Source organism: Rhinoderma darwinii, chromosome 3 (genome assembly GCF_050947455.1).
Source record: "Rhinoderma darwinii isolate aRhiDar2 chromosome 3, aRhiDar2.hap1, whole genome shotgun sequence".
Lineage (NCBI taxonomy): Eukaryota > Metazoa > Chordata > Amphibia > Anura > Rhinodermatidae > Rhinoderma > Rhinoderma darwinii.
The window spans coordinates 305,906,728-305,927,147 of NC_134689.1; the positions used below are offsets into that span (position 1 = coordinate 305,906,728).

Genomic DNA, 20,420 nt, shown 5'->3' on the forward strand with positions numbered 1-20,420 from the left:
TACCCCACATGTGGTCATAAACTTGTTTGGACACCTGGCACATGTTTATAAGGGAAGGAGCACCATTTGGCTTTTGGAGCTCAAGTTTTGCTGAAATGGTTTGCAGGGACCAAAACAGTGGAAACCCCACCCCTCAAGGAATTAACCTAGGTGTATAGTGAGCTTTTTGAACCCACAGGTTTTTTTGCTTAAATTAAAAGCACCCTATGGCTGGATTCACACGAGGTCATTACGTCCGTAATTGACGGACGTATTTCGGCCGTAAGTCCCGAACCGAACACAGTGCAGGGAGCCGGGCTCCTAGCATCATAGTTATGTACGATGCTAGGAGTCTCTGCCTCGTTGCCGAACAACTGTCCCGTACTGAAAACATGATTACAGTACAGGACAGTTGTCCGGCAGCGAGGCTGGGACTCCTAGCATCGTACATAACTATGATGCTAGGAGCCCGGCGTTCGGTCCGGGACTTGCGGCCGAAATACGTCCGTCAATTACGGACGTAATGACCTCGTGTGAATCCAGCCTAACATTTCTAAAGCAATTTCGTTAGAGTATGGAAATACCCCATACGTGGTTGTGAACTGCTGTTTGGGCACACTGGAAACTCTCCAGAAGTGACCTCATTTTGGAATTTACATTCCCCAAGGCATTCATCTAGGAGTGTAGTAAGCATTTTGACCCCATACGTGATGTCCAAAACTTAATGCGCATTTGATGGTACAGAGTGAACCTTTTTTATAATTCCACAAAGATGCCATTTCAGTGCCCTCATATTATGTACGCAGTGTGTGCTAATGGACACTTACCTACATTTTTGTGCTGGTTTTCCCAGGTAAATACCCCCACATGTGGTTGTAATCCATCTGGGCACATAGCAGGGCTCAGAAGGCAAAGAACACCATGCAAAATTTGAGGCCCACTCTGGTGATATTTACTGCATGGTTTCATAATTAGAGGCTCTAAAGTGTCGAAATATTAGTAACCCCAGAGAAGTGACCCCATTTGGGAAATTATACTACTCAAGGCATTCAACTAAGGGTGTTGTGGGAATTTTAACAGCACAGACTGTTTTCAGCAATTAATTCACAATGTGGTGATGTGGAATAAAAATGAATTTTTTTTTTACGTGTCTTTTTTTGGGCAAAATGCTTTGTTTCCAGTAGGCACTACTGGAAAAATGCCTCTCTGTATTTATTAAGTTGTTTCTCTTGGGATCAGTGTTACCCAAAAGGGTTTTTGTTTTTTTTCTACTGCCTGAACACACGGCAGGGCCCAAAAGGGAAGGAACACCCTGTGGCTTTCAAGGCACAAGTTTTGCTTGAATGATTTTCCAGGCAACATTTTGTGTTTGCAAAGGCTCTGAGAATCCAGAGCTTAAGAAAAAGTTCTCCTGAAACTAACCAATTTGTGAAGTGACAGCCCTTATGGGTGTCATCTATGGGTAGCATGAGAATATTTTTTTTTTAGCAAACTCTAAGCACTTCTACAACACATATACAAAAAAAGCAATATACTACAGTTCAGTTACCAATGGTTTAATAAATTAACATTTACAAGTCCGTTGATCTTTCTTCCTACATAAATAACAAGTAAATGCTCATATTTGGTTTAGTAGCAGCATAACAAACACTGTTTTGAAACCAAGTCCTAAGTCCAGGCAGTTTCTAAAGTGCAGATACTGTAATATCATATTTAGAAGGGGGCTGTGCACTTTGAACAGCCAGCGAGTCTTCATTTCCCTTTCGTGGGCTATCTGTTTAATGAACGCCAGGTCTTCCGGAGAGCAGAAGCTCGCCACTCTGGCTTAATAGAGAGGGGTCCTAACCTGTGAATCCCCCTCTATTACATCCATACGTCTTAATAAGGTATATAGATTAGGGATGTCACGATACCAGAATTTGGACTTCGATACCGATACTTCGTTTAGTATTGCGATTTCGATACCAATTTCGATACTTTTGCCAATAGTAATAAAAAAAAAATTCTTCCGTTTTCTGATGTGAGGCGCGACGTGTGATGAATTTTGAACGCGCCTCACATTAATAGTAATTAATCCCATCATGTTTCTCAGTCATAATGGGTTAATGTGCGAGGTACATGATGGGGTTAATTACTATTAATGTGAGGAACATGGAGGGTAAATTCATCTCACCTCGCGCCTCACATTAATAAGTGAATGAAAGCAGTGTTTATTTCATTTTTTTTACAGCATACACATCATAAATGATGAAAAAAAATTGTTGTGCGCGCCATTACTGAATGTGTATATTTTATGTATTGAGACTTATTTTAATGTTTATTGTAAAAAAGGTGTGTATTTTTTTTTTTAAATTTAACAATACTTTGTTTTTAAACTTTAATGTAGTGACATATATCATATATGTGCCAGTACATTAGCCTGTGGACAGATAGCACACAGGCAGTTGTTAGGACATACCTCAGTATGCCCTAACAACAAGAAATATGGTAAGACAGCCCTGGGGTCCGTCAATAGACCCTGGGCTGTCTGCCCATATATGGTATGGCCCTCGATCGCGTCACAGGAATTCCCTGTGACGCGATCCAGGGGATCCCCCCTGCTCATTTTCTCCTGAATGCTGCAGTCCGCTGTGATGGCAGCATTCAGGGGAATAGCGGCGGAGATGAGAGGTTTCTCTGATCTCCGCCGTTATAGAGCGGGGCTGCGGCTGTGTAATACAGCCATTGCCCCGCTCCTGACAGGAAGTGCGTGCGCGGTCAGCATGAGGAGGTGCGGCCGGCGCTGCACTAATGAGCGGCGGTTCAGGCACGGAGGACAGGACATGGGGGTGTTTTGCAGCGCGGCCACCATGTTCTGTCTCCAGTGCCGCCGCTCATTAGTGCAGCGCCGGCCGCATCGCATCATCCTGACCCCGCGAACTTATCATTACTCAGGAGCGGGGCTGTGGCTGAATTACACAGCCGCAGCCGCGCTCCCATACATTCATGTGTTACTATACTGAGCTGTGCGGCTGCGCAGCTCAGTATCGAAATACAGGAAATAGCGGTATCGAAACAGTATCGAAGTTTCGATGCACCGTGCATCCCTAATATAGATAGGAGTGGTCTATACACTAGGTTCTCAACCTGCGGTACATGTACTTTTAATAGGCACATCAGTGTATAAACACAGCCTTGGGGGTACTTTAATGTACCTGGCTTAGGAACAATGGTCTCAACCATTCAACCTTTTAACTACACAAACAGTTTTAATAATATAAGAAGTGGAAACTTGGTCTAAATGTCTTCATGGTGTTGGGCACTAGGAAAGATTCCCTAGGAACACATACAGCTCACCATTTAATATCCAGTAGGTCATTATTAGTATTCAAGTAATAACACCACATTATTCAATTCTTTAAAGAGACCCAGCCACTACAGGTTAGGCCACTAAAATACCAGCATGTGGTAACACTGCTGGGGTCGGGCCATCTTAAAATGGTTCGTTTTAGCATTTGGTCTAATGAAATTATAATACATTGTGCGCTGAATGTATATTACCAGAGAAGAGTTGAGTGGAGTCCAGGTGTACTTTCCCCGGCTTCATATGAGCACCGAGCATGATGCCGTTGGATTCATCTCAGGACTCTTCTCCGGTAATTTACATATAACGCACGCTTTATTCTAACTTCTTTTTAGACAAAATGCTAACACGAACAGTATTGAGGCTGCAGTGTGGGGCCATTTCAACGTTCGTTTTCATGGGTAAGCCTCCCTTCATACTCTCCATGTCATATATAGATCTGCAACGATCTATACCGGCTATGCACGTTTGACTTTTTTCTCTGGCAACTTTAGTCTCATTTGGACACTCTGGTCCCGGTCTATCTCTATTCTATATAAAGCGTAAACTAATCTTGGAAATAAATCCTTTATATCTTAGCAACTTTCGAAATATATGGTCTTAGAGTGATTTTCTCTCTGTAAATTTTGCTGTTACCATTGACTTATTGTTACGCATGTATTTTACCATTTAGACTGTGGCACCTGTAATCTATCAGATAGCGAATCTTTACCAGAGAATTTGTGTTGTGGCAGGCTCAATACCCCAAATTTCCATTTCTCGAAGCCACCATACTACGTTCCTTCTTTTAGTCGGATCCTTTTTTGAACTTTTTATATCAGTATTTTGTATTATATGTCCTAATAAAGTGTCAATTTTTTATTATACTTGTGGCGTAATGACTTCTTTTTCTCTAAGTCTTCTAGTATTGAGTGACATGTTTAGGATGGCTTTCCCCAGTAATATAAGGACATGGTGGTGGTTTAGCGCTCCAAAACACAGCGACAGGTTCCCTTTAACAATTTTTACATTCCAATAACGGATAATCATTTACAGTCTTCATTTAAGTCCAACGGCCAGTACTGATCATCCATGTATTGGTTATCTGCTGCGCTGTCATCATCCAAGTTACTGAAATCACTCAACGGAGATCCGAGTAGCATTTGCTCCACTTGCTCCTCCACCAACCTATAAAGCTCCATGCACGTTTGAGCATCTTCAACAGAGGAGTGTCCCTTCTTACCAACCTGAATAAGTGAGAACAAGGTGATGAAATGTTCTTGTTATAAAACAAAAAAATAAAAGTCAATCATGCGGTTTACCTCTATATACTATTCCATACTATATCCAAAATTCATAAAATGCTGCAGATGGAATACAGATCACTGTATTAGGGCATAGCATCTACCTGTACTTTATTTAGGCTATACAATACATTCTACGGGTACTAGCGGGATAAACGACGCAAACACCCCAACTTATGGCTCATGCACACGGAGCCTGTACGGCCATACAAGCTCCGTATATAAAGCTTCTAGGGGAGAATACATCTGTACATAGGAAGTCTGATAGAACATGCCAAGATTAATTTTTTTCCGCTTTCTTTACGAAATCGTAGGCATATAGGGGGTACAAAACGGAGCCATTTTACAGCTGTGTGCCTGAGCCCTTAGCAAGTCATATGATTAATGCTTTTAGCTGTACTATTAGTATAGTTCTTCAGTCAAAACTACACATAGAGCCTGCGCCGACACGTGTCCGTTAAGTGGCACAGAAAACTACATTTCCCAGCACCACTCAGGGAGAGGCACTCAATATCGCAGTCATATTCCCTGGAAACAGGATAAAACAAATGGCAGAACATGAAAAAGTGGTGACTGAAACGGGCAAGACTAAACTAGTATATTTTGCAAAATTACTTATTGCCGGAAAATGGGTCGCTCTTTTAGTAATAAAAAGGTCAACCAGAAGACCTCTATTGACCAAAAAGGTCAACCAGAAGCTCGGACAGATTATGAAATCAGCCTTGATGTGTCTTAACACTAGAGCTTATAGGGTAACATTTAAAGAGGCTCTGTCACCAGATTTTGCAGCCCCTATCTGCTATTGCAGCAGATAGGCGCTGCAATGTAGATTACAGTAACGTTTTTATTTTTAAAAAACGAGCATTTTTGGCCAAGTTATGACAATTTTCGTATTTATGCAAATGAGGCTTGCAAAAGTACAACTGGGCGTGTTGAAAAGTAAAAGTACAACTGGGCGTGTATTATGTGCGTACATCGGGGCGTGTTTACTACTATTACTAGCTGGGCGTTGTGTATAGAAGTGTCATCCACTTCTCTTCACAACGCCCAGCTTCTGGCAGTGCAGCACTGTGTCGTCACTCACAGGTCCTGCATCGTGTCGGCACCAGAGGCTACACTTGATTCTGCAGCAGCATCAGCATTTGCAGGTAAGTAGCTACATCGACTTACCTGCAAACGCCGATGCTGCTGCAGAATCATCTGTAGCCTCTGGTGCCGACACGATGCAGGACCTGTGAGTGACGTCACAGTGCTGCACTGCCAGAAGCTGGGCGTTGTGAAGAGAAGTGGATGATACTTCTATACACAACGCCCAGCTAGTAATAGTAGTAAACACGCCCCGATGTACGCACATAATACACGCCCAGTTGTACTTTTACTTTTCAACACGCCCAGTTGTACTTTTGCAAGCCTCATTTGCATAAATACGAAAATGGTCATAACTTGGCCAAAAATGCTCGTTTTTTAAAAATAAAAACGTTACTGTAATCTACATTGCAGCGCCGATCTGCTGCAATAGCAGATAGGGGCTGCAAAATCTGGTGACAGAGCCTCTTTAACTATTGCAGTATTTTTTTAAGCAAACCTTACCAGACATGCGCAGCTCTTTCATGTTTTTGAAAAAAAAAAAAAAAGAGAGAAAAAAAAAGTTGCAATAAGATAGCCGTTTACCTGTATCCGTTTCTGCAGGATATGCAACGCTAGACGTTTCAAAGAAACACTTTGTATTGTTGGAAGTCCTGCAATCTGGTTCAGTAAAGTAATTTTACTGGTGTCTCTTGTCTGTTGCAATGGATGGAAATATTTCAATACGCTGAAGTCGTGATATAGCGCATGTCCAACCACACGCTTACCCTTGAGAAGCTTCATGATCTACGAAAACAGGATAAAACTTTAGTGCAATTTAAACCAAAGTGTTTAGTAGACTTTCCCACTCATGCTAAACTACAAGTGTCGATATATTATACTGTAGTTGTTCATGGAATAATGTTGGATTTTCTTGCCGAGCGGGTGAAGTATCTGTCCCTTCGTTCGTGAAATTGTCGTCAATCTAGAGGTCGGAACCCCACCGATCATAGTGTCAAGGCATGTGCTAGCAATATGCCCCAACATTATAAGAAGGGAATACCCCTTAAAATGTCCCTGCACAGAAGGCCATACGCCTTTTGCTGTCATTTCACAGGTCACCTACTATAAGTATGCATTTGTTATTCCAAGGATTTCTTTGATCTTGACTAAATATATAAATTTTATTTTGTGTTGATGCGTTATACAATAAATAATCATTATTGAGCGTGCCCAAATTATAAGCGGAATATCTACTTTTCAGAAGGGCAGATTCGAACGCACAAGAGTCAACAGGCCTTTATTAAACCCAAGAGCCTGAACACGGACGACTGACGCATTACGTAAAGGGTGTAAAACTGACTTCCGTTCCAGCTCTTCTGTACCATATGTATATCTTACATGCATAGGATAATTGCCCCCCGCCTCTCCAGCGTAGTTATAACAACACTCACTCTTCTACGAGTTGTCAGTTATCACTACTCTCCTGTAATCTGATGTAAACCCCTTTATGGGATATGGGGCGCCTGACTCAATTTCAATATGGTAGACACACCGATGGCATTTATTCATATAATGGTCTGTGTGTTCCAGCTCTATGGTTTCTGCCAAAAACGGTAGTGAATCCCTGACCTGCTGGGATCTACCCAAGTTTTTTTTTGGGGGGGGGGGGGCGGGGGGGGGGGGTTTGAACACTTATCTTAACACATCAAATGCAGACCTGTTAACACTTCATAACAAGAAATGTTCAAAATCCAGTTGGCAGTATTTACCTCCTTCCTGGCCGTCTTGAATGAAATAGCATTTCGCAGGCTTTGTTTAGTAATGCCGCTCCACCGTGTTCTGTAGTCCGTCACTGGCAGCTCGGTTTTAACATATTTATCATATAGAACATCCCCCTCATAGTCGACGACACTGCATCGTGCCAACTCACTGATCTTCCCACGAGGACCAGTACCAACCATTTCACAGTCAATGGCAATACACTTTCCAGGTTTTAGCCAAGAAATAGGTGAAGAAGCTCTACTAGACTGAGAGCTGTCTGCCACCGACAACCCACTATCATAGTCAGATGCCGGAGGACATACAGGGAACGTAGCCTTAGCCGGCAAGGCCCCAAATGTAGCCTTGATCTCCTCAAGTCTTGTAGACGAGTTATCTTCATCTCTCTGTGGACAACTTAAAAGGCTGCGCTCATCACGGATGGAAGATGAACGTTCCTCAGATTCATTTTTGTCCAGTAGACCGTTTATAAATGTTTTATGTAACAGGCGCTGGTGCTTTCTGCTCTTCCTGCGATTCCTGGCACGTACATCTTTATGTTCATGGACAGGTATATCTTTTTGAGAAGCATTCAAGTAGTGACTGGACCGAGGAAATCCATGGAATAGACCAGTGGAAACGGCGAATTCCATTTTGGAAAAAGGCTTTGGAAAAAAAGAAAACAAAAAGACAAAGTTGCAAAAAAGCACCAAAATGGACCAAACGCAAAAATGATAAAGCTACTTAACTTTCTAGAGCCTAGGTTTTAAATTGGTGGTAGGTGTTCCCTAGGAGGCACCCGTCTGGTCTCTAGGGGGTACTCATGCTGCCCTTATGCTGTGCTTTTAAAGAGGTTGTCCAATCATAAAAAAATGTTTGCCCTCTCCTAGGGGTTTACCAGTCATAAGAAATTGATGGCCTATCCTCAGTAGAGGCCATCAATATCTGATTGGTGGGGGCCCGACTCCCGGCACCTCCACAGATCAGCTGTTTTAAAGGAGCCACGGCGCTGGTACGAGTGTTGCTTCCCCTTCATTACGGTCACTGCCAGTGAATCACCGACACTTCTAGCAGCGGTTTACAGCGGTTTTATTGTTTTCGCCAATTCAACTAAGTGGGAAGAGGATGTAATACTGTGAACCGCCACTAGAAGTTTGTCAGGCGATTCCCAGTATGAGCAGTGACAGTAATGAAAGGGAGTCAGCGCTCATACGAGCGATGCGTTCCATTCAAAACAGTTGATCGGCAAGGGTGCCGGGAGTCGGACCACCACCGACCAGATATCGATGTCCTATCCTGAGGATAGGCCATCAAATTTCTTATGACTGGACAACCCCTTTAATAGGTGGAGCACTGCATATGCCACTGACACTTTTTCTACATGTTGTGATATCAAAAAGATGGCCAGGCTTTAGAGTTTCAAGTTGCGACTTCTTTACTAAATCTACGACCCAGCATTGTTTCTAAACTGGGCCACATTTACCAACATGGCAGAGAAATGCTGACGCGCTGCTAGCCAGTATAACTAGATCTACTCCACTGGCCACTCGGCTTCAGCCCTGTCCTTGGTTTAATGTTAGGGACTACAGAATATGCTTCCACTACAGCCGCAACACCCGGAAACCCTACAGTTCTAATGAGCCCATAGTGAACCACATTCAGCTCAGTAAAACTCACGAGGTCCTTGTATATAGCCAGAACACAGATGCTCGGGCCAGGGATACACTGAGGGCTTTTCATAGCGATACGGATTGATTTTTGATTTGAACTATTGCGGACAGCTGCAGTCCACAAGATTGCATTCAACTCAATGTACTCATTTGGACTGCAGTTGTAGCTCAATAGTTCATATCAATCATTAGAACTGCAAAAAGTCTCAGTGTAGCCCTGGCCTTAATATGTAATTAGGCCATGTTCACACGTGCATTGTGTCTGGTTTTAGATGCAGATTCCACACGTAAATTTGGACAGAATACACAGCAATTCCAGCAGCAGTATACGAGAATGGGGTTTTATGACTAATCGCAGACTTCAATATCTGCAATATGCGAATTCACATGCAAATCCGCGGTAGATGATGGGAATAGTAGCGACAGACCCCTGGGCAGCTGCTGAGTAGTACACGTGTAGACGCCGCAGCCAATGATCAATAGGTGTTATATAGATCCTTCAACCTGGAGGGTGACTGCCGGCCGGTCACCTCGAGTCTCCCTCAAACTCACCAGTCCAGCGATCGCACGGTCCCCGGAGATTCTAAAAAACCCCTCTCCTCTCTATTCACCACGTGTTACAGTACCGGCTTCTTAGCACTTGCCTGGACATGTTCCTGTACTGGGTGCCCCTGATTCGTTAATTCCTCAATGTCCCGCCCCCGTGCTGTTCTGATTGGCTAGGATTGAGATTAGTACTGTATTTGGAATGCAGGAAACCGAAGCGGAGTGACGTCACCATAGAAGCCTGACAGGCTATGAGAGGAGCGCTGCCGCCCAAACCACGTGACTATCTATTAACGTCACCAGACACGTTCTATCAAGTTTTATTCGCAGAAACGTGGCGTGCAAGTTACACGTGTGAATGGTGGCAGCTGTTCATGCAAGCTTTGTTTCATAAGGGTCATTCACACATACACACAAACTTGTCTTGTATTAGGTAATGGTGTTCGTGTTCCTAAATATTTCAAGCCGCTTTATATTTTGATACGGACAGGATTTAAGTGAAAAATAAATTAAAAAAACTGTCCAGTATACGCACCTTTTGAATTCTGTAGCATTGCACTGCTGGTTTCTGGTCCTTGCCATTTACATTAAGTATAGTGAGAAGACATCCATAAGACGTTGTGCCTGGTCAATGTCTCAATGTTATAGTGGCAGATTGGCCACCACGGTCAGGTGACCAAGTATGTGAAGTCCACGTAGTCACATGATAGTGTCCATAGCGATGCAACCTCAAGTGGCGACTAGCTGCTGCCACCAGGTAAATCTACCATAGCACAATGCAGGAGAAAACTAGTACTAGTATAGGTCTGATAAAGACCCCATGCACTTCTATGGATTCCCTATTAAAAGTGTATTCCCAGAATCGACAATTCTCACCTATCCAGAGAAGCTTTGTGTCTGATCGCTAGGGGCCCCACCGATAGCGAGAACGGAAACAGTCGAGTACAGCGCTCTGCTGTTTTCGTCAGTACCCTAAGCAATTGAGCGACAGGCACATGCTCGACCACCATTCCATTTAAAGAGGCTCTGTCACCAGATTATAAGTGCCCTATCTCCTACATAATGTGATCGGCGCTGTAATGTAGATTACAACAGTGGTTTTTATTTTGAAAAACGATCATTTTTGAGCAAGTTATAAACAATTTTTGATTTATGCTAATTAGTTTCTTAACCCCTTAGCGCACCAGGACGCAACGGTACGTCCTGCATTGAAGTGCTTTAAGTCACAGGGACGTACCGCTGCGTCCTGGCTAATTTCTGTCACCCTGTCAAAAGACAAGGTGACAGAACTGTGCCGTCAACTGTTTATGACAGTTGATCGACACAGTAACACGGCAGGGGACCAATAATAGCGGTCCCCTGACGACGATCGCTGTAATTGGTCAGTCTTCTGTGACTGACCAATTACAGCGCATGACAACAGTAAGGGTATGTTCACACGGCGGGGGTCCGTAACGGCTGAAATTACGGGGATGTTTCAGCCTGAAAACATCCCCGTAATTTCAGCCGTACCGGCATGTGCAGGCGCTTGAACGCCGCGTCAATTACGGCCGTAATTAGCGCTGCTATTCATTGGAGTCAATGAATAGCGGCTCCAATTACGGCCAAAGAAGTGACAGGTCACTTCTTCTACGCGGGCGTCTATTTACGCGCCGTCATTTGACAGCGGCGCGTAAATATACGCCTCGTGTGAACAGACAAACGTCTGCCCATTGCTTTCAATGGGCAGATGTTTGTCAGCGCTATTGAGACGCTATTTTCAGACGTAATTCGGGGCAAAAACGCCCGATTTACGTCCGTAAATAGGCCGTGTGAACATACCCTAACTGGGCTGTCAGCGTCTGATCTCTTCAGTCCGAGAGTGAAGATTGTAGAGATCAGACGTGCCAGTTAGTTTACACCTGTCAGACCACCGATAACCCCACATTAACCCCTCCACTGCCGCTGTTTACCTGCTCCTAGATAGAGAGAGAGAGACAGGGATAGAATAGAGAGGAGAGATGAGAGAGAGAGAGAGAGAGAGAGGGAGAGACAGAAAGAGAGAGAGGGAGAGACAGACAGACAGAGACAGAGAGAGAGATAGAAATTTTACTGACAATGAATTTAGGGATAACATATAGGTTTAGATTATTAGGGATTAGTTAGATATAATTATATAGGTAGATAGGGATAGTTGGCTAGGAATAATTAGGGAGGTTTTATAAAAAAAACTAAAAAAAGATATATATATATATATATATATATAAAAAAAAAGTTTAAAAAAATTTGTTTCAAATTGTATAGTTCACTGTTACAATACAGTTTGTTGTAACAGAAATTTTACTATAGAGAGATACACACACGCTGTATCAGTTTTGCACGTGCATACGTATACGGGCAGTATGGCAAAGCGATCATATACAGCGGAGGAGGCATACGAAATGCTGTGCTCTGATACTGAATCAGCCAGTGACGGATCTGAATTTATTCTTTCATCTTCCAGCGATGATGAGGAAATTCCTCAGAGTCACGAAGTGGACCGCCATCAAGTCTACCCTGATAATAGCGAACATTTCTGGGTTCCCCCCGTTAATTATACCCCCCAAGTTCTAGAATTTAACGCTACTTCAGGGATTCATGTAGACACAGTGGCTCTTGATGATACAGGTTTTTTCAAACTCTTTTTTTCAAATGAGTTTGTTAATTTTATTGTTATGCAAACTAACTTATATGCGGAGCAATTTATTGTCGCTAATCCGCAGTCATTTTATGCCAAGCCAAACAGGTGGCATCCTGTTAATGCAGCGGAAATGCATAAATTCTGGGGGTTGCTGTTAAATATGGGCATCACAAAAAAAACCTCTGTGAGATCATATTGGTCAACAGACGTGTTGTACCATACTCCCATGTACCGCAATACAATGTCCAGGGGAAGGTTTGATGCAATAATAAGATTTCTGCACTATAATGATAATCTGCAGTGCCCACCCCCAAGTGACCCCAATTCTGACCGCCTATATAAAATCCGGCCTGTGATCACACATTTTACTAACAAATTCAGTGAAATATACACCCCTGGAAAAGAGATCACAATTGATGAATCCCTCGTTCATTTTAAGGGCCGGCTAAAATTCAAGCAGTACCTCCCCAATAAAAGAGCCAGATACGGCATCAAAATTTACAAATTATGTGAGTCTAAAACTGGCTACACATACACATTCAGGATTTATGAGGGCAAAGACACCAAGATTGAGCCCGCAGACTGCCCTCCTGTCCTAGGTACAAGTGGTAAAATTGTTTGGGATCTCTTGCACCCCCTGCTAGACCACGGCTACCACTTGTACCTAGACAATTTTTACACCAGAGTTTCACTACTTAAATGCCTGACTGTAAAAAAAAATGTAGCCTGTGGAACAGTACGGAAAAATCAGAGAGGCCTCCCAAAGACCCTCCTAGGCCAAAGGCTACAAATTGGTGAGAGCAGGGCAATGTGCAGTGATGGGGTGTTATTCTTAAAATATAGGGACAAGAAAGACGTCCATATGCTAACAACGATACATAATGACGCAAGCACTCTCGTCCCTGTGTGAGGCAGATCTGCTGAGGCCCCAAAGCCTGTTTGTATACAGGCGTATAATAAATATATGGGGGGGGGGGGTCGATTTCGCCGACCAAATGATTAAGCCCTATGATGCCATGAGGAAATCCAGGACCTGGTATAAAAAAATTGTCATGCATCTTGTCCAGGTAGCGATGTACAACTTGTACATTTTGTACAGATCTGCCGGCCATCGCGAAAAATACCTGGAATACCAGGAAAACATCATCCGAAAATTAATTTTTGAAGGCAGTGAGGAGGAAGGAGAACCTTCAATATCAGCCAGTGAAGCCTCAAGAATAGTTCGAAGGCAACATTTTCCTTCAGAGGTGCCTCCCACAGAAAAAAAATTACGGCCACAAAAAAATGTCGTGTGTGCTACAAACGAGGAATCCGTAAAGATTCTCGCTATCGATGCGAAACATGCCCCTCCAAACCTGGCCTTTGTATAATAGATTGCTTTAAAACCTTCCACTCCTCTTTAGATTATTAATTTAGTTAATTTATTTCCATCTTTCACATTTATTCACTGCCACTTTTGCCCCTTTTAATTTTATACATTTATCCTTATGCCACTTGCTTTATTGCCCATTACAAACGTGAACACAAACTAACCAAACAAAACTAAAAATTCTCATTACACCCCTAGATGAATAAAACATACGGAATATTTCTGTACTACAGAAAAAAGCAGAACAGACATTTGTTTCTCTATTGTTACCAACTGCAAAAAAATGTAACTAACTGACACATCTGAAAAAAATAACAATTGTTACTCTGTACAACCTCATACATTTCTGACAACCCCTTGTGCTTTAAAAATTCTTATTACACCACTAGATGAATACCTTGAGAAGTGAATAATTATAATATCTTTTGAAAAACTGAGGTTTTTATATTTTTTCTTGTCTTTGCCTGTTATTATGACCATATTCTGCCAAATTCAGCGGTTATATTTATTCTCATAACTGGTGATATGGGCATCTTGCATTTTTTTTTGGAGGATATCAAGCTGTTCATCATCAATACAGTATGGACTCTAGATAGTTCTATTCTGTTTCTTCACTGACCTTTTAAAACCGACAAAACTTCTAGTAAAGCTCACAATACTTCGGGGACTGGTGGTTCTTTACTATCCATATATACAGAGTTGGACATTGCCCCTTAAATATTCTGCAGGTGACAGGTTGTTTTGCGCATATTTCAGTTCCTACCTTGCCGGGCAGGGACCTGTTATGGTGTGCCAACGTCACTTGGCACGTCCGTCTCTCATATAGTGATTGATGGGGCTAAAGAGGCGTACAACCAGTCCCTTTGAAAAAAGATGATGAATATATTTCGCTGCAACTGTTCTTTCATCCTGTGAACACGCTTTCATTTCAACACGGTTGTATCTATTTTTTTCCTCCAATTTTTAGATTGCCCTTCACTACAGGATAATTTTTCCTTGCTTGCTAACTTACTACATATCAAACCAGGACTATGTTTGATGGTCAACAGCTTTGTTGGCATTATATGGTCATGCAGTAACTACAGACAAAAATTCACTGTTAGGGACAAGCCTTTTTTACCAGTAAAAATTGGCGCTCTATTGTTTGATCCCCCAGAAACGCAGCATATTTCTACACATAGGAGTAACAGAGTAAAGGGAATAAATTGTGAGAATACATGCCATTTATATATGCTGTACCAGAATGGCACATTTCCATTTTTTTTTTACATCTAACCCCAATTATTTTCTGCTTTAAAAACTTTTATCACTACATCCCTAGATGAATAGTTTAGGGGGTATAGTTTTCAAAATGGACACAATTCTGGAGGTCTTACATCATTCTGCAAGCTGAAATCCCCAGAGGCGTGGAATAGGGCCTATAATTTAGATAAAATTGTGACCTGAAAGCCGCAGGGTGCTCCTTTTGGGGCCCACCATTTGATCGAGCAGCAGATGGGGGTATTTATAAACATAGAAGAACAGGGATAATTAATGTTGGGGTGCAATTATTCAGTTTAATGTACTTTGTAGGAAATTTGTAAGAAAAAAATCTGATTTTAAATTCTTCACATGGAAATGCATCATATCCTACAAAAAACTTGGGCTCGAAATACTCACTACTCCACTAGATATGTACTTTAGGGGGTGTAGTTTCCAAAACCTTTGGGGGCTATCCCTATTCTGGTACCTCAGGACCTCTGCAAATGTGACATGGCTCTCAAAAACCATTCCAGCAAAATCTGCATTCCAAAATCCAAATGGCGCTCGTTCCCTTCTGAGCTCTGCCGTGGGTCCAAACAGCAGTTTAGTACCACATATGGGGTATTGGCGTAATCGGGAGACATTGCTTTACAAATCTTGTGGTGCTTTTTCTCCTTTAGTCCTTGTAAAAACTAAAACATTGTATGTTTTCTCAGAAAAAAAGTAGATTTTCATATTCACAGACCAGTTCCAATAAATTTAGCAAAAAACCTGTGGGCTCAAAATGCTAACTATACCCCTAGAAAACTTCCTTGAGGGGTGTAGTTTCCAAAATGGGGTCACTTTTGGGAAGTTTCCACTGTTTTGGCAGCACAAGACCTCTTCAAACCCGACATGGTGCCTAAAATATAATCTCAAAAAAAGCAGGCCCCAAAATCCACTAGGTGCTCCTTTGCTTCTGAGGCCGGTGTTTTAGTCCATTACCACTCTAGGGCGACATGTGGGATATTTCTAAAAACTGCAGAATCTGGGCAATAAGTATTGAGTTGCGTTTCTCTGGTAAAACCTTTGTTGTTACAGAAAAAACTGTATTACAAATGAGTTTAGTAAAAAAAATTGTAAATTTCACCTCTACTTTGCTTTATTTCCTGTGAAACGCCTAAAGGGTTAAAATAATTTCTGAATGCTGTTTTGAATACTTTGAGGAGTGCAGTTTTTAAAATGGGGTGATTTATGGGGACTTTCTAATATATAAGGCCCTCAAAGCCACTTCAGAACTGAACTGGTCTCTGAAAAATAGCCTTTTGAAATTTTCTTGAAAATGTGAGAAATTGCTGCTAAAGTTCTAAGCCTTGTAACGTCCTAGAAAAATAAAAGGACGTTCAAAAAACGATGCAAACATAAAGTAGACATATAGGAAATGTTAACTAGTGACTATTTTGTGTGGTATTACGATCTGTTTTCCAAGCAGACACATTAAAATTTAGAAAAAATAGAAGAATAAATTTTGGTGTTTTTTACAAATAAATATTGAATTTAATGACCACATTTTTTCAGTATCATAAAGTACAACATGTCATGAGAAAACAATCTCAGAATCGCTTGGATAGGCAAAACCATTCTGGAGTTATTACCACATAAAGTAACACATGTCAGATTTTCTAAAATCGGCTGTGTCCACAAGGCCAAAACAGGCTTAGACACTAAGGGGTTAATGACCAACTGGGCGTGTTTTTACTTTTGACCAAGTGGGTGTTGTACAGAGAAGTGTATGAGGCTGACCAATCAGTGACCAATCAGTGTCATACACTTCTCATTGTTCCAGCCCATTGTTTCAGTGTGATTGTGCTGTGGATCATGCTGAGCTGGAACAATGAGAAGTGTATGACAGTGACCAATCAGTCACCAATCAGCCTCATACACTTCTCATTGTTCTAGCTCAGCATGATCCACAGCACAATCACACTGTAACAATGGGCTGTAACAATGAGAAGTGTATGACACTGATTGGTCACTGATTGGTCAGCCTCATACACTCCTCTGTACAACACCCAGTTGGTCAAAAGTAAAAACACGCCCAGTTGGTCAAAAGTAAAAACACGCCCAGTTGGTCATTAAGAAACTAATTAGCATAAATGTAAAATTACTCATAACTTGCTCAAAAATGGTCGTTTTTCAAAATAAAAACCACTGCTGTTATCTACATTACAGCGCCGATCAGATTATGTAGGAGATAGGGAATTTATAATCTGGCGACAGAGCCTCTTTAAGCTCTTCACTGTGACAAATGCAATGAGGAGGAACGTGGAGTTCGGGACCCCCGTTCTTGCGGTCGGTGAGGTCCCCCAGCTTCCAGACAATTATCAACTTTCCTGTGGATAGGTGATAATTGTCGATTCTGGTACAATCCCTTTAAGGTTCTGTACTAAGCGGAGCCGTATCATACCTCTTAACTATTTAATTTGGAAAAGAGGGACATTTTAAGCAACGCCCCTAACCTCGCCCAATATCCCACATAAACACATAAAACCACGGCCAGATACTTCTTCCAATAGCAAGATCATATTCTCACTGCGGATCTCTAGACTTAAAAAAAAAAAAATATAGATATCACAGATATTATGGGTCCGGTTATGTCGTCTTTGTGTTACTTTTCCTAACTTGGGTATAACATTTTCTGATCACGGCAGCAGCAGCTGCAGGACAAACCAAAAGGCTGAGAACAATAAAAGTCAAGAGGGAGACCCTATGGTGGATGACTTTTCAATTGACAGGTAGCAGAGTTACATGATGGGGAATTTTTTTTCCAGTTGTGTAACTCTGCTACCTGTCAATGGAGAAATCATCCGCCAGAGGGAAAAATGTTTCCCCATGGCGGAGAACCACAAAGAAACACCTGGGAATCAGACATGATGGGGAAACATTTTTCCCTGTGGTGTATGACTTTTCAGCTGAGAGGTAGCAGAGTTACATAAAGGGGAATTATTTTTCATTGAAGTCTAGTTTCTATTGTAGCGCAGGGAAGAAGACAGAAGTCGCTGGAGGTGAGGAGAAGTTTTTTTATTCTTCATATTACTAACTTTATTTTTTTTGTTTTGCAGGTTCTGCTGGATCGTTTGGGCTACGTTGTAAACTCGTTGGACTACTTCGATGATATACGTTTTTGTTTTTTCAAATAAAATGGTCAGAGAGGGTTATGTAGGGGAGTTCTTATTTCAATAAAAAAATATTTTATTATGTCTCTGAGTGTTCTCCACTCAGAAAAATGCAATTTTTTTCAAATTTTCTCTGAATTTTGCTATTTTTCACAAATAAACACTGAATATATCGACCAAATTTTACCACTAACATAAAGCCCAATGTCTCATGAGAAAACAATCTCAGAATTGCTTGGATAGGTTTAAGCATTCTGGAGTTATTACCACATAAAGTGAAATATCAAAAACACAAAAGAAAGAGAGCTTGTAGCCAGAGAAATATATCAAACGTACAAAATTTATTAATAACATATACAAGAATACATTTATATAAAAAAATATATGTATGCGATACAATATATTGAAAGGACGAGATTCTAGAAAAAAGTTTCAGGAAGTAGATATCGGAATTATCAATATACAGATTGGGTTGGCTGTATTGTCACAGAAGCAAAATCTCTCAGATATGTTAGGGAAATCCCTCTTATAAAACGTAGTCAAGTAACATAGCCTCAATATAGAGAGGCATAATTGTATAGATCTACATACTAAGTATAACACATAAATTCCAGATATCTAACTACAATAGTTACTGGGAGAGAGAATGCATTGGACAAGGCTTACCCATGTTGTGTTGAGGTAGTAGTCCGATACGTGCTCCAGCACAAAAGCCCCAACGCGCGTTTCGCAATAGTGTTGCTTCCTCAGGGGGAGATGTGTGTCTATGTCCTGTGTCTAAGGGCCCTTTATACTATGTGACTCAACAAGAGACAGCCGATGATTATCGGCGCATGCCCAGAGCCACGACCGGAAGCGAGGACTGCCCCACTTCCGCCTCCACATGCTGGAGCGCACATCCGGATACCCGACGCGTAGCGGGATTTCCGGGCATGCGCAGTGCATCACCAGAGATGGAGCGGGGACAGCGTCGCAACCCAGGTTGGATCCGGGCATGCGCACACATCGCACTGACAAGTTTACAGATCAAGTCAGTGAAGTAATGTTCATCTAGATGTAGTATGTCATGTGTATATCAACGATCATTTTTAGAGACATTAAAGGTATGTTTAAATTAGAGTGTATGAATGCAAAAATAGAAACATAAAATAGAAACATAAAAATATAACGACATAAAGTGGCAGTGTAATACTAAAAAACTGTTTTAGAGCGGGGCATATAGCTGACCGTACTCAAAGTAAATATGTGAAGTGGAGATATGTGTAAAAAAGGGGATAATCTTATATGTATATTTAATATAAGATGAGTAGAGTCTTACTGTACTTGGTACTTAGTTTAGATGGGGAAGTTGTTATCTACAGCACTCACGGACTGATCACCATACATAGTGATTAGAAGACAATTTATAGAGATGACAGAAACTCGACAAGAGTATTAAAACAATTACGTGAAAAGTAAGACAATAGCGCAGATTATTGATAAAAGAAGTGACCATATTATACAGTAAATTTATATTGTTCATGACAAAACAAGATACATCCTGCTAAGCCGATGTATCGATCCTATAATTAGTGCTGAATATTAGAAAACTGAAATAAATAAAAATATATTGATAGAAATCAATAGAGAAGTGGTATATGATACATATAGCAATAAAGATTCAAATTAATATCTAAAACAGTTACAGTCAACTAGAGGCCATTATATAAAGTTTAATGCATACATCCACTGATCTTAGTAACAAAAATTGAAGTGGAAAATACTAAGAAGCCTTCTAGACCCTCACACCCTTGGGAGTCCAGATGACACATGTCTGCTCTTTCCCCACATTCTTGTCATATATATGAATACAGAGTCAAACTAAACAATACATTAGAGAGAATTAGCCACATAAAATGTCACAATATTACACGATCATATTATGCAGTACAATGGGTTAGACGCTCTTGTTATTCGGGTATTCTAGATGGTAGAGAAAGGATTAGGGACATCATTCACAGTCTTCGGGCAAAAAGACATACAGGAACATTTTTTGGAAACCTAAATAAAAGCAGACAGTTAGAAAAAGTACAAGAAACAAAGTTAAAATAATTTAAAAATAAGGAATGGCAGAGACTATAGAAATGGGACGAAGCTCAGGTTTTCGTTAAGGCCATGAGGTTTCATGGATCCGATCATTACGATCCATTTGCATTCCCTTTGTGACAGAATTTTCTTCACGTTGGCCCCTCTGATGCCACAGTGTATTTTATCAATGCCGCGTGTCTACAGAGTTTTAGGGTTACAGTTGTGGTACTTTTTAAAATGTCGAGGTAGGGTTTTGAGACTCAAAGGGTCATCAATTTCAG

At 41.3% G+C, this 20,420-nt stretch overlaps 1 protein-coding gene across 4 annotated transcripts; it reads right to left on the bottom strand.

Moving 5' to 3' along the window:
- Positions 1–1,519: 1,519 nt before the first annotated feature.
- AEN (apoptosis enhancing nuclease) lies at positions 1,520–10,250 on the bottom strand. Of its 4 annotated transcripts, none has more exons than XM_075858191.1 (4): positions 10,183–10,250; positions 7,443–8,096; positions 6,277–6,477; positions 1,520–4,548 (listed from the first exon to the last, which is right to left on the bottom strand). In XM_075858191.1, the coding sequence occupies exons 2-4, from the start codon at positions 8,082–8,084 to the stop codon at positions 4,348–4,350; spliced, it is 1,044 nt and encodes a 347-aa protein (XP_075714306.1). In that variant the 5' UTR covers positions 8,085–8,096; positions 10,183–10,250; the 3' UTR covers positions 1,520–4,347. The 4 variants fall into 4 exon arrangements, with proteins under 4 accessions (XP_075714306.1, XP_075714303.1, XP_075714304.1 ...); XM_075858188.1 differs by lacking the exon at positions 10,183–10,250 and adding an exon at positions 9,654–9,842; XM_075858189.1 differs by lacking the exon at positions 10,183–10,250 and adding an exon at positions 9,746–9,839.
- Positions 10,251–20,420: the final 10,170 nt, after the last annotated feature.

What these genes read in the sequence shown, in the direction of transcription:
- AEN (XM_075858191.1), bottom strand. Translation starts at nt 8,084, where the DNA reads ATGGAATTCGCCGTTTCCACTGGTCTATTCCATGGATTTCCTCGGTCC. An exon ending in TCAAGACGGCCAGGAAGGAG is followed by an intron (nt 6,478 to 7,442) that starts GTAAATACTGCC and finishes CTGTTTTCGTAG; the next exon opens with ATCATGAAGCTTCTCAAGGG. An exon ending in TCCTGCAGAAACGGATACAG is followed by an intron (nt 4,549 to 6,276) that starts GTAAACGGCTAT and finishes TCACTTATTCAG; the next exon opens with GTTGGTAAGAAGGGACACTC.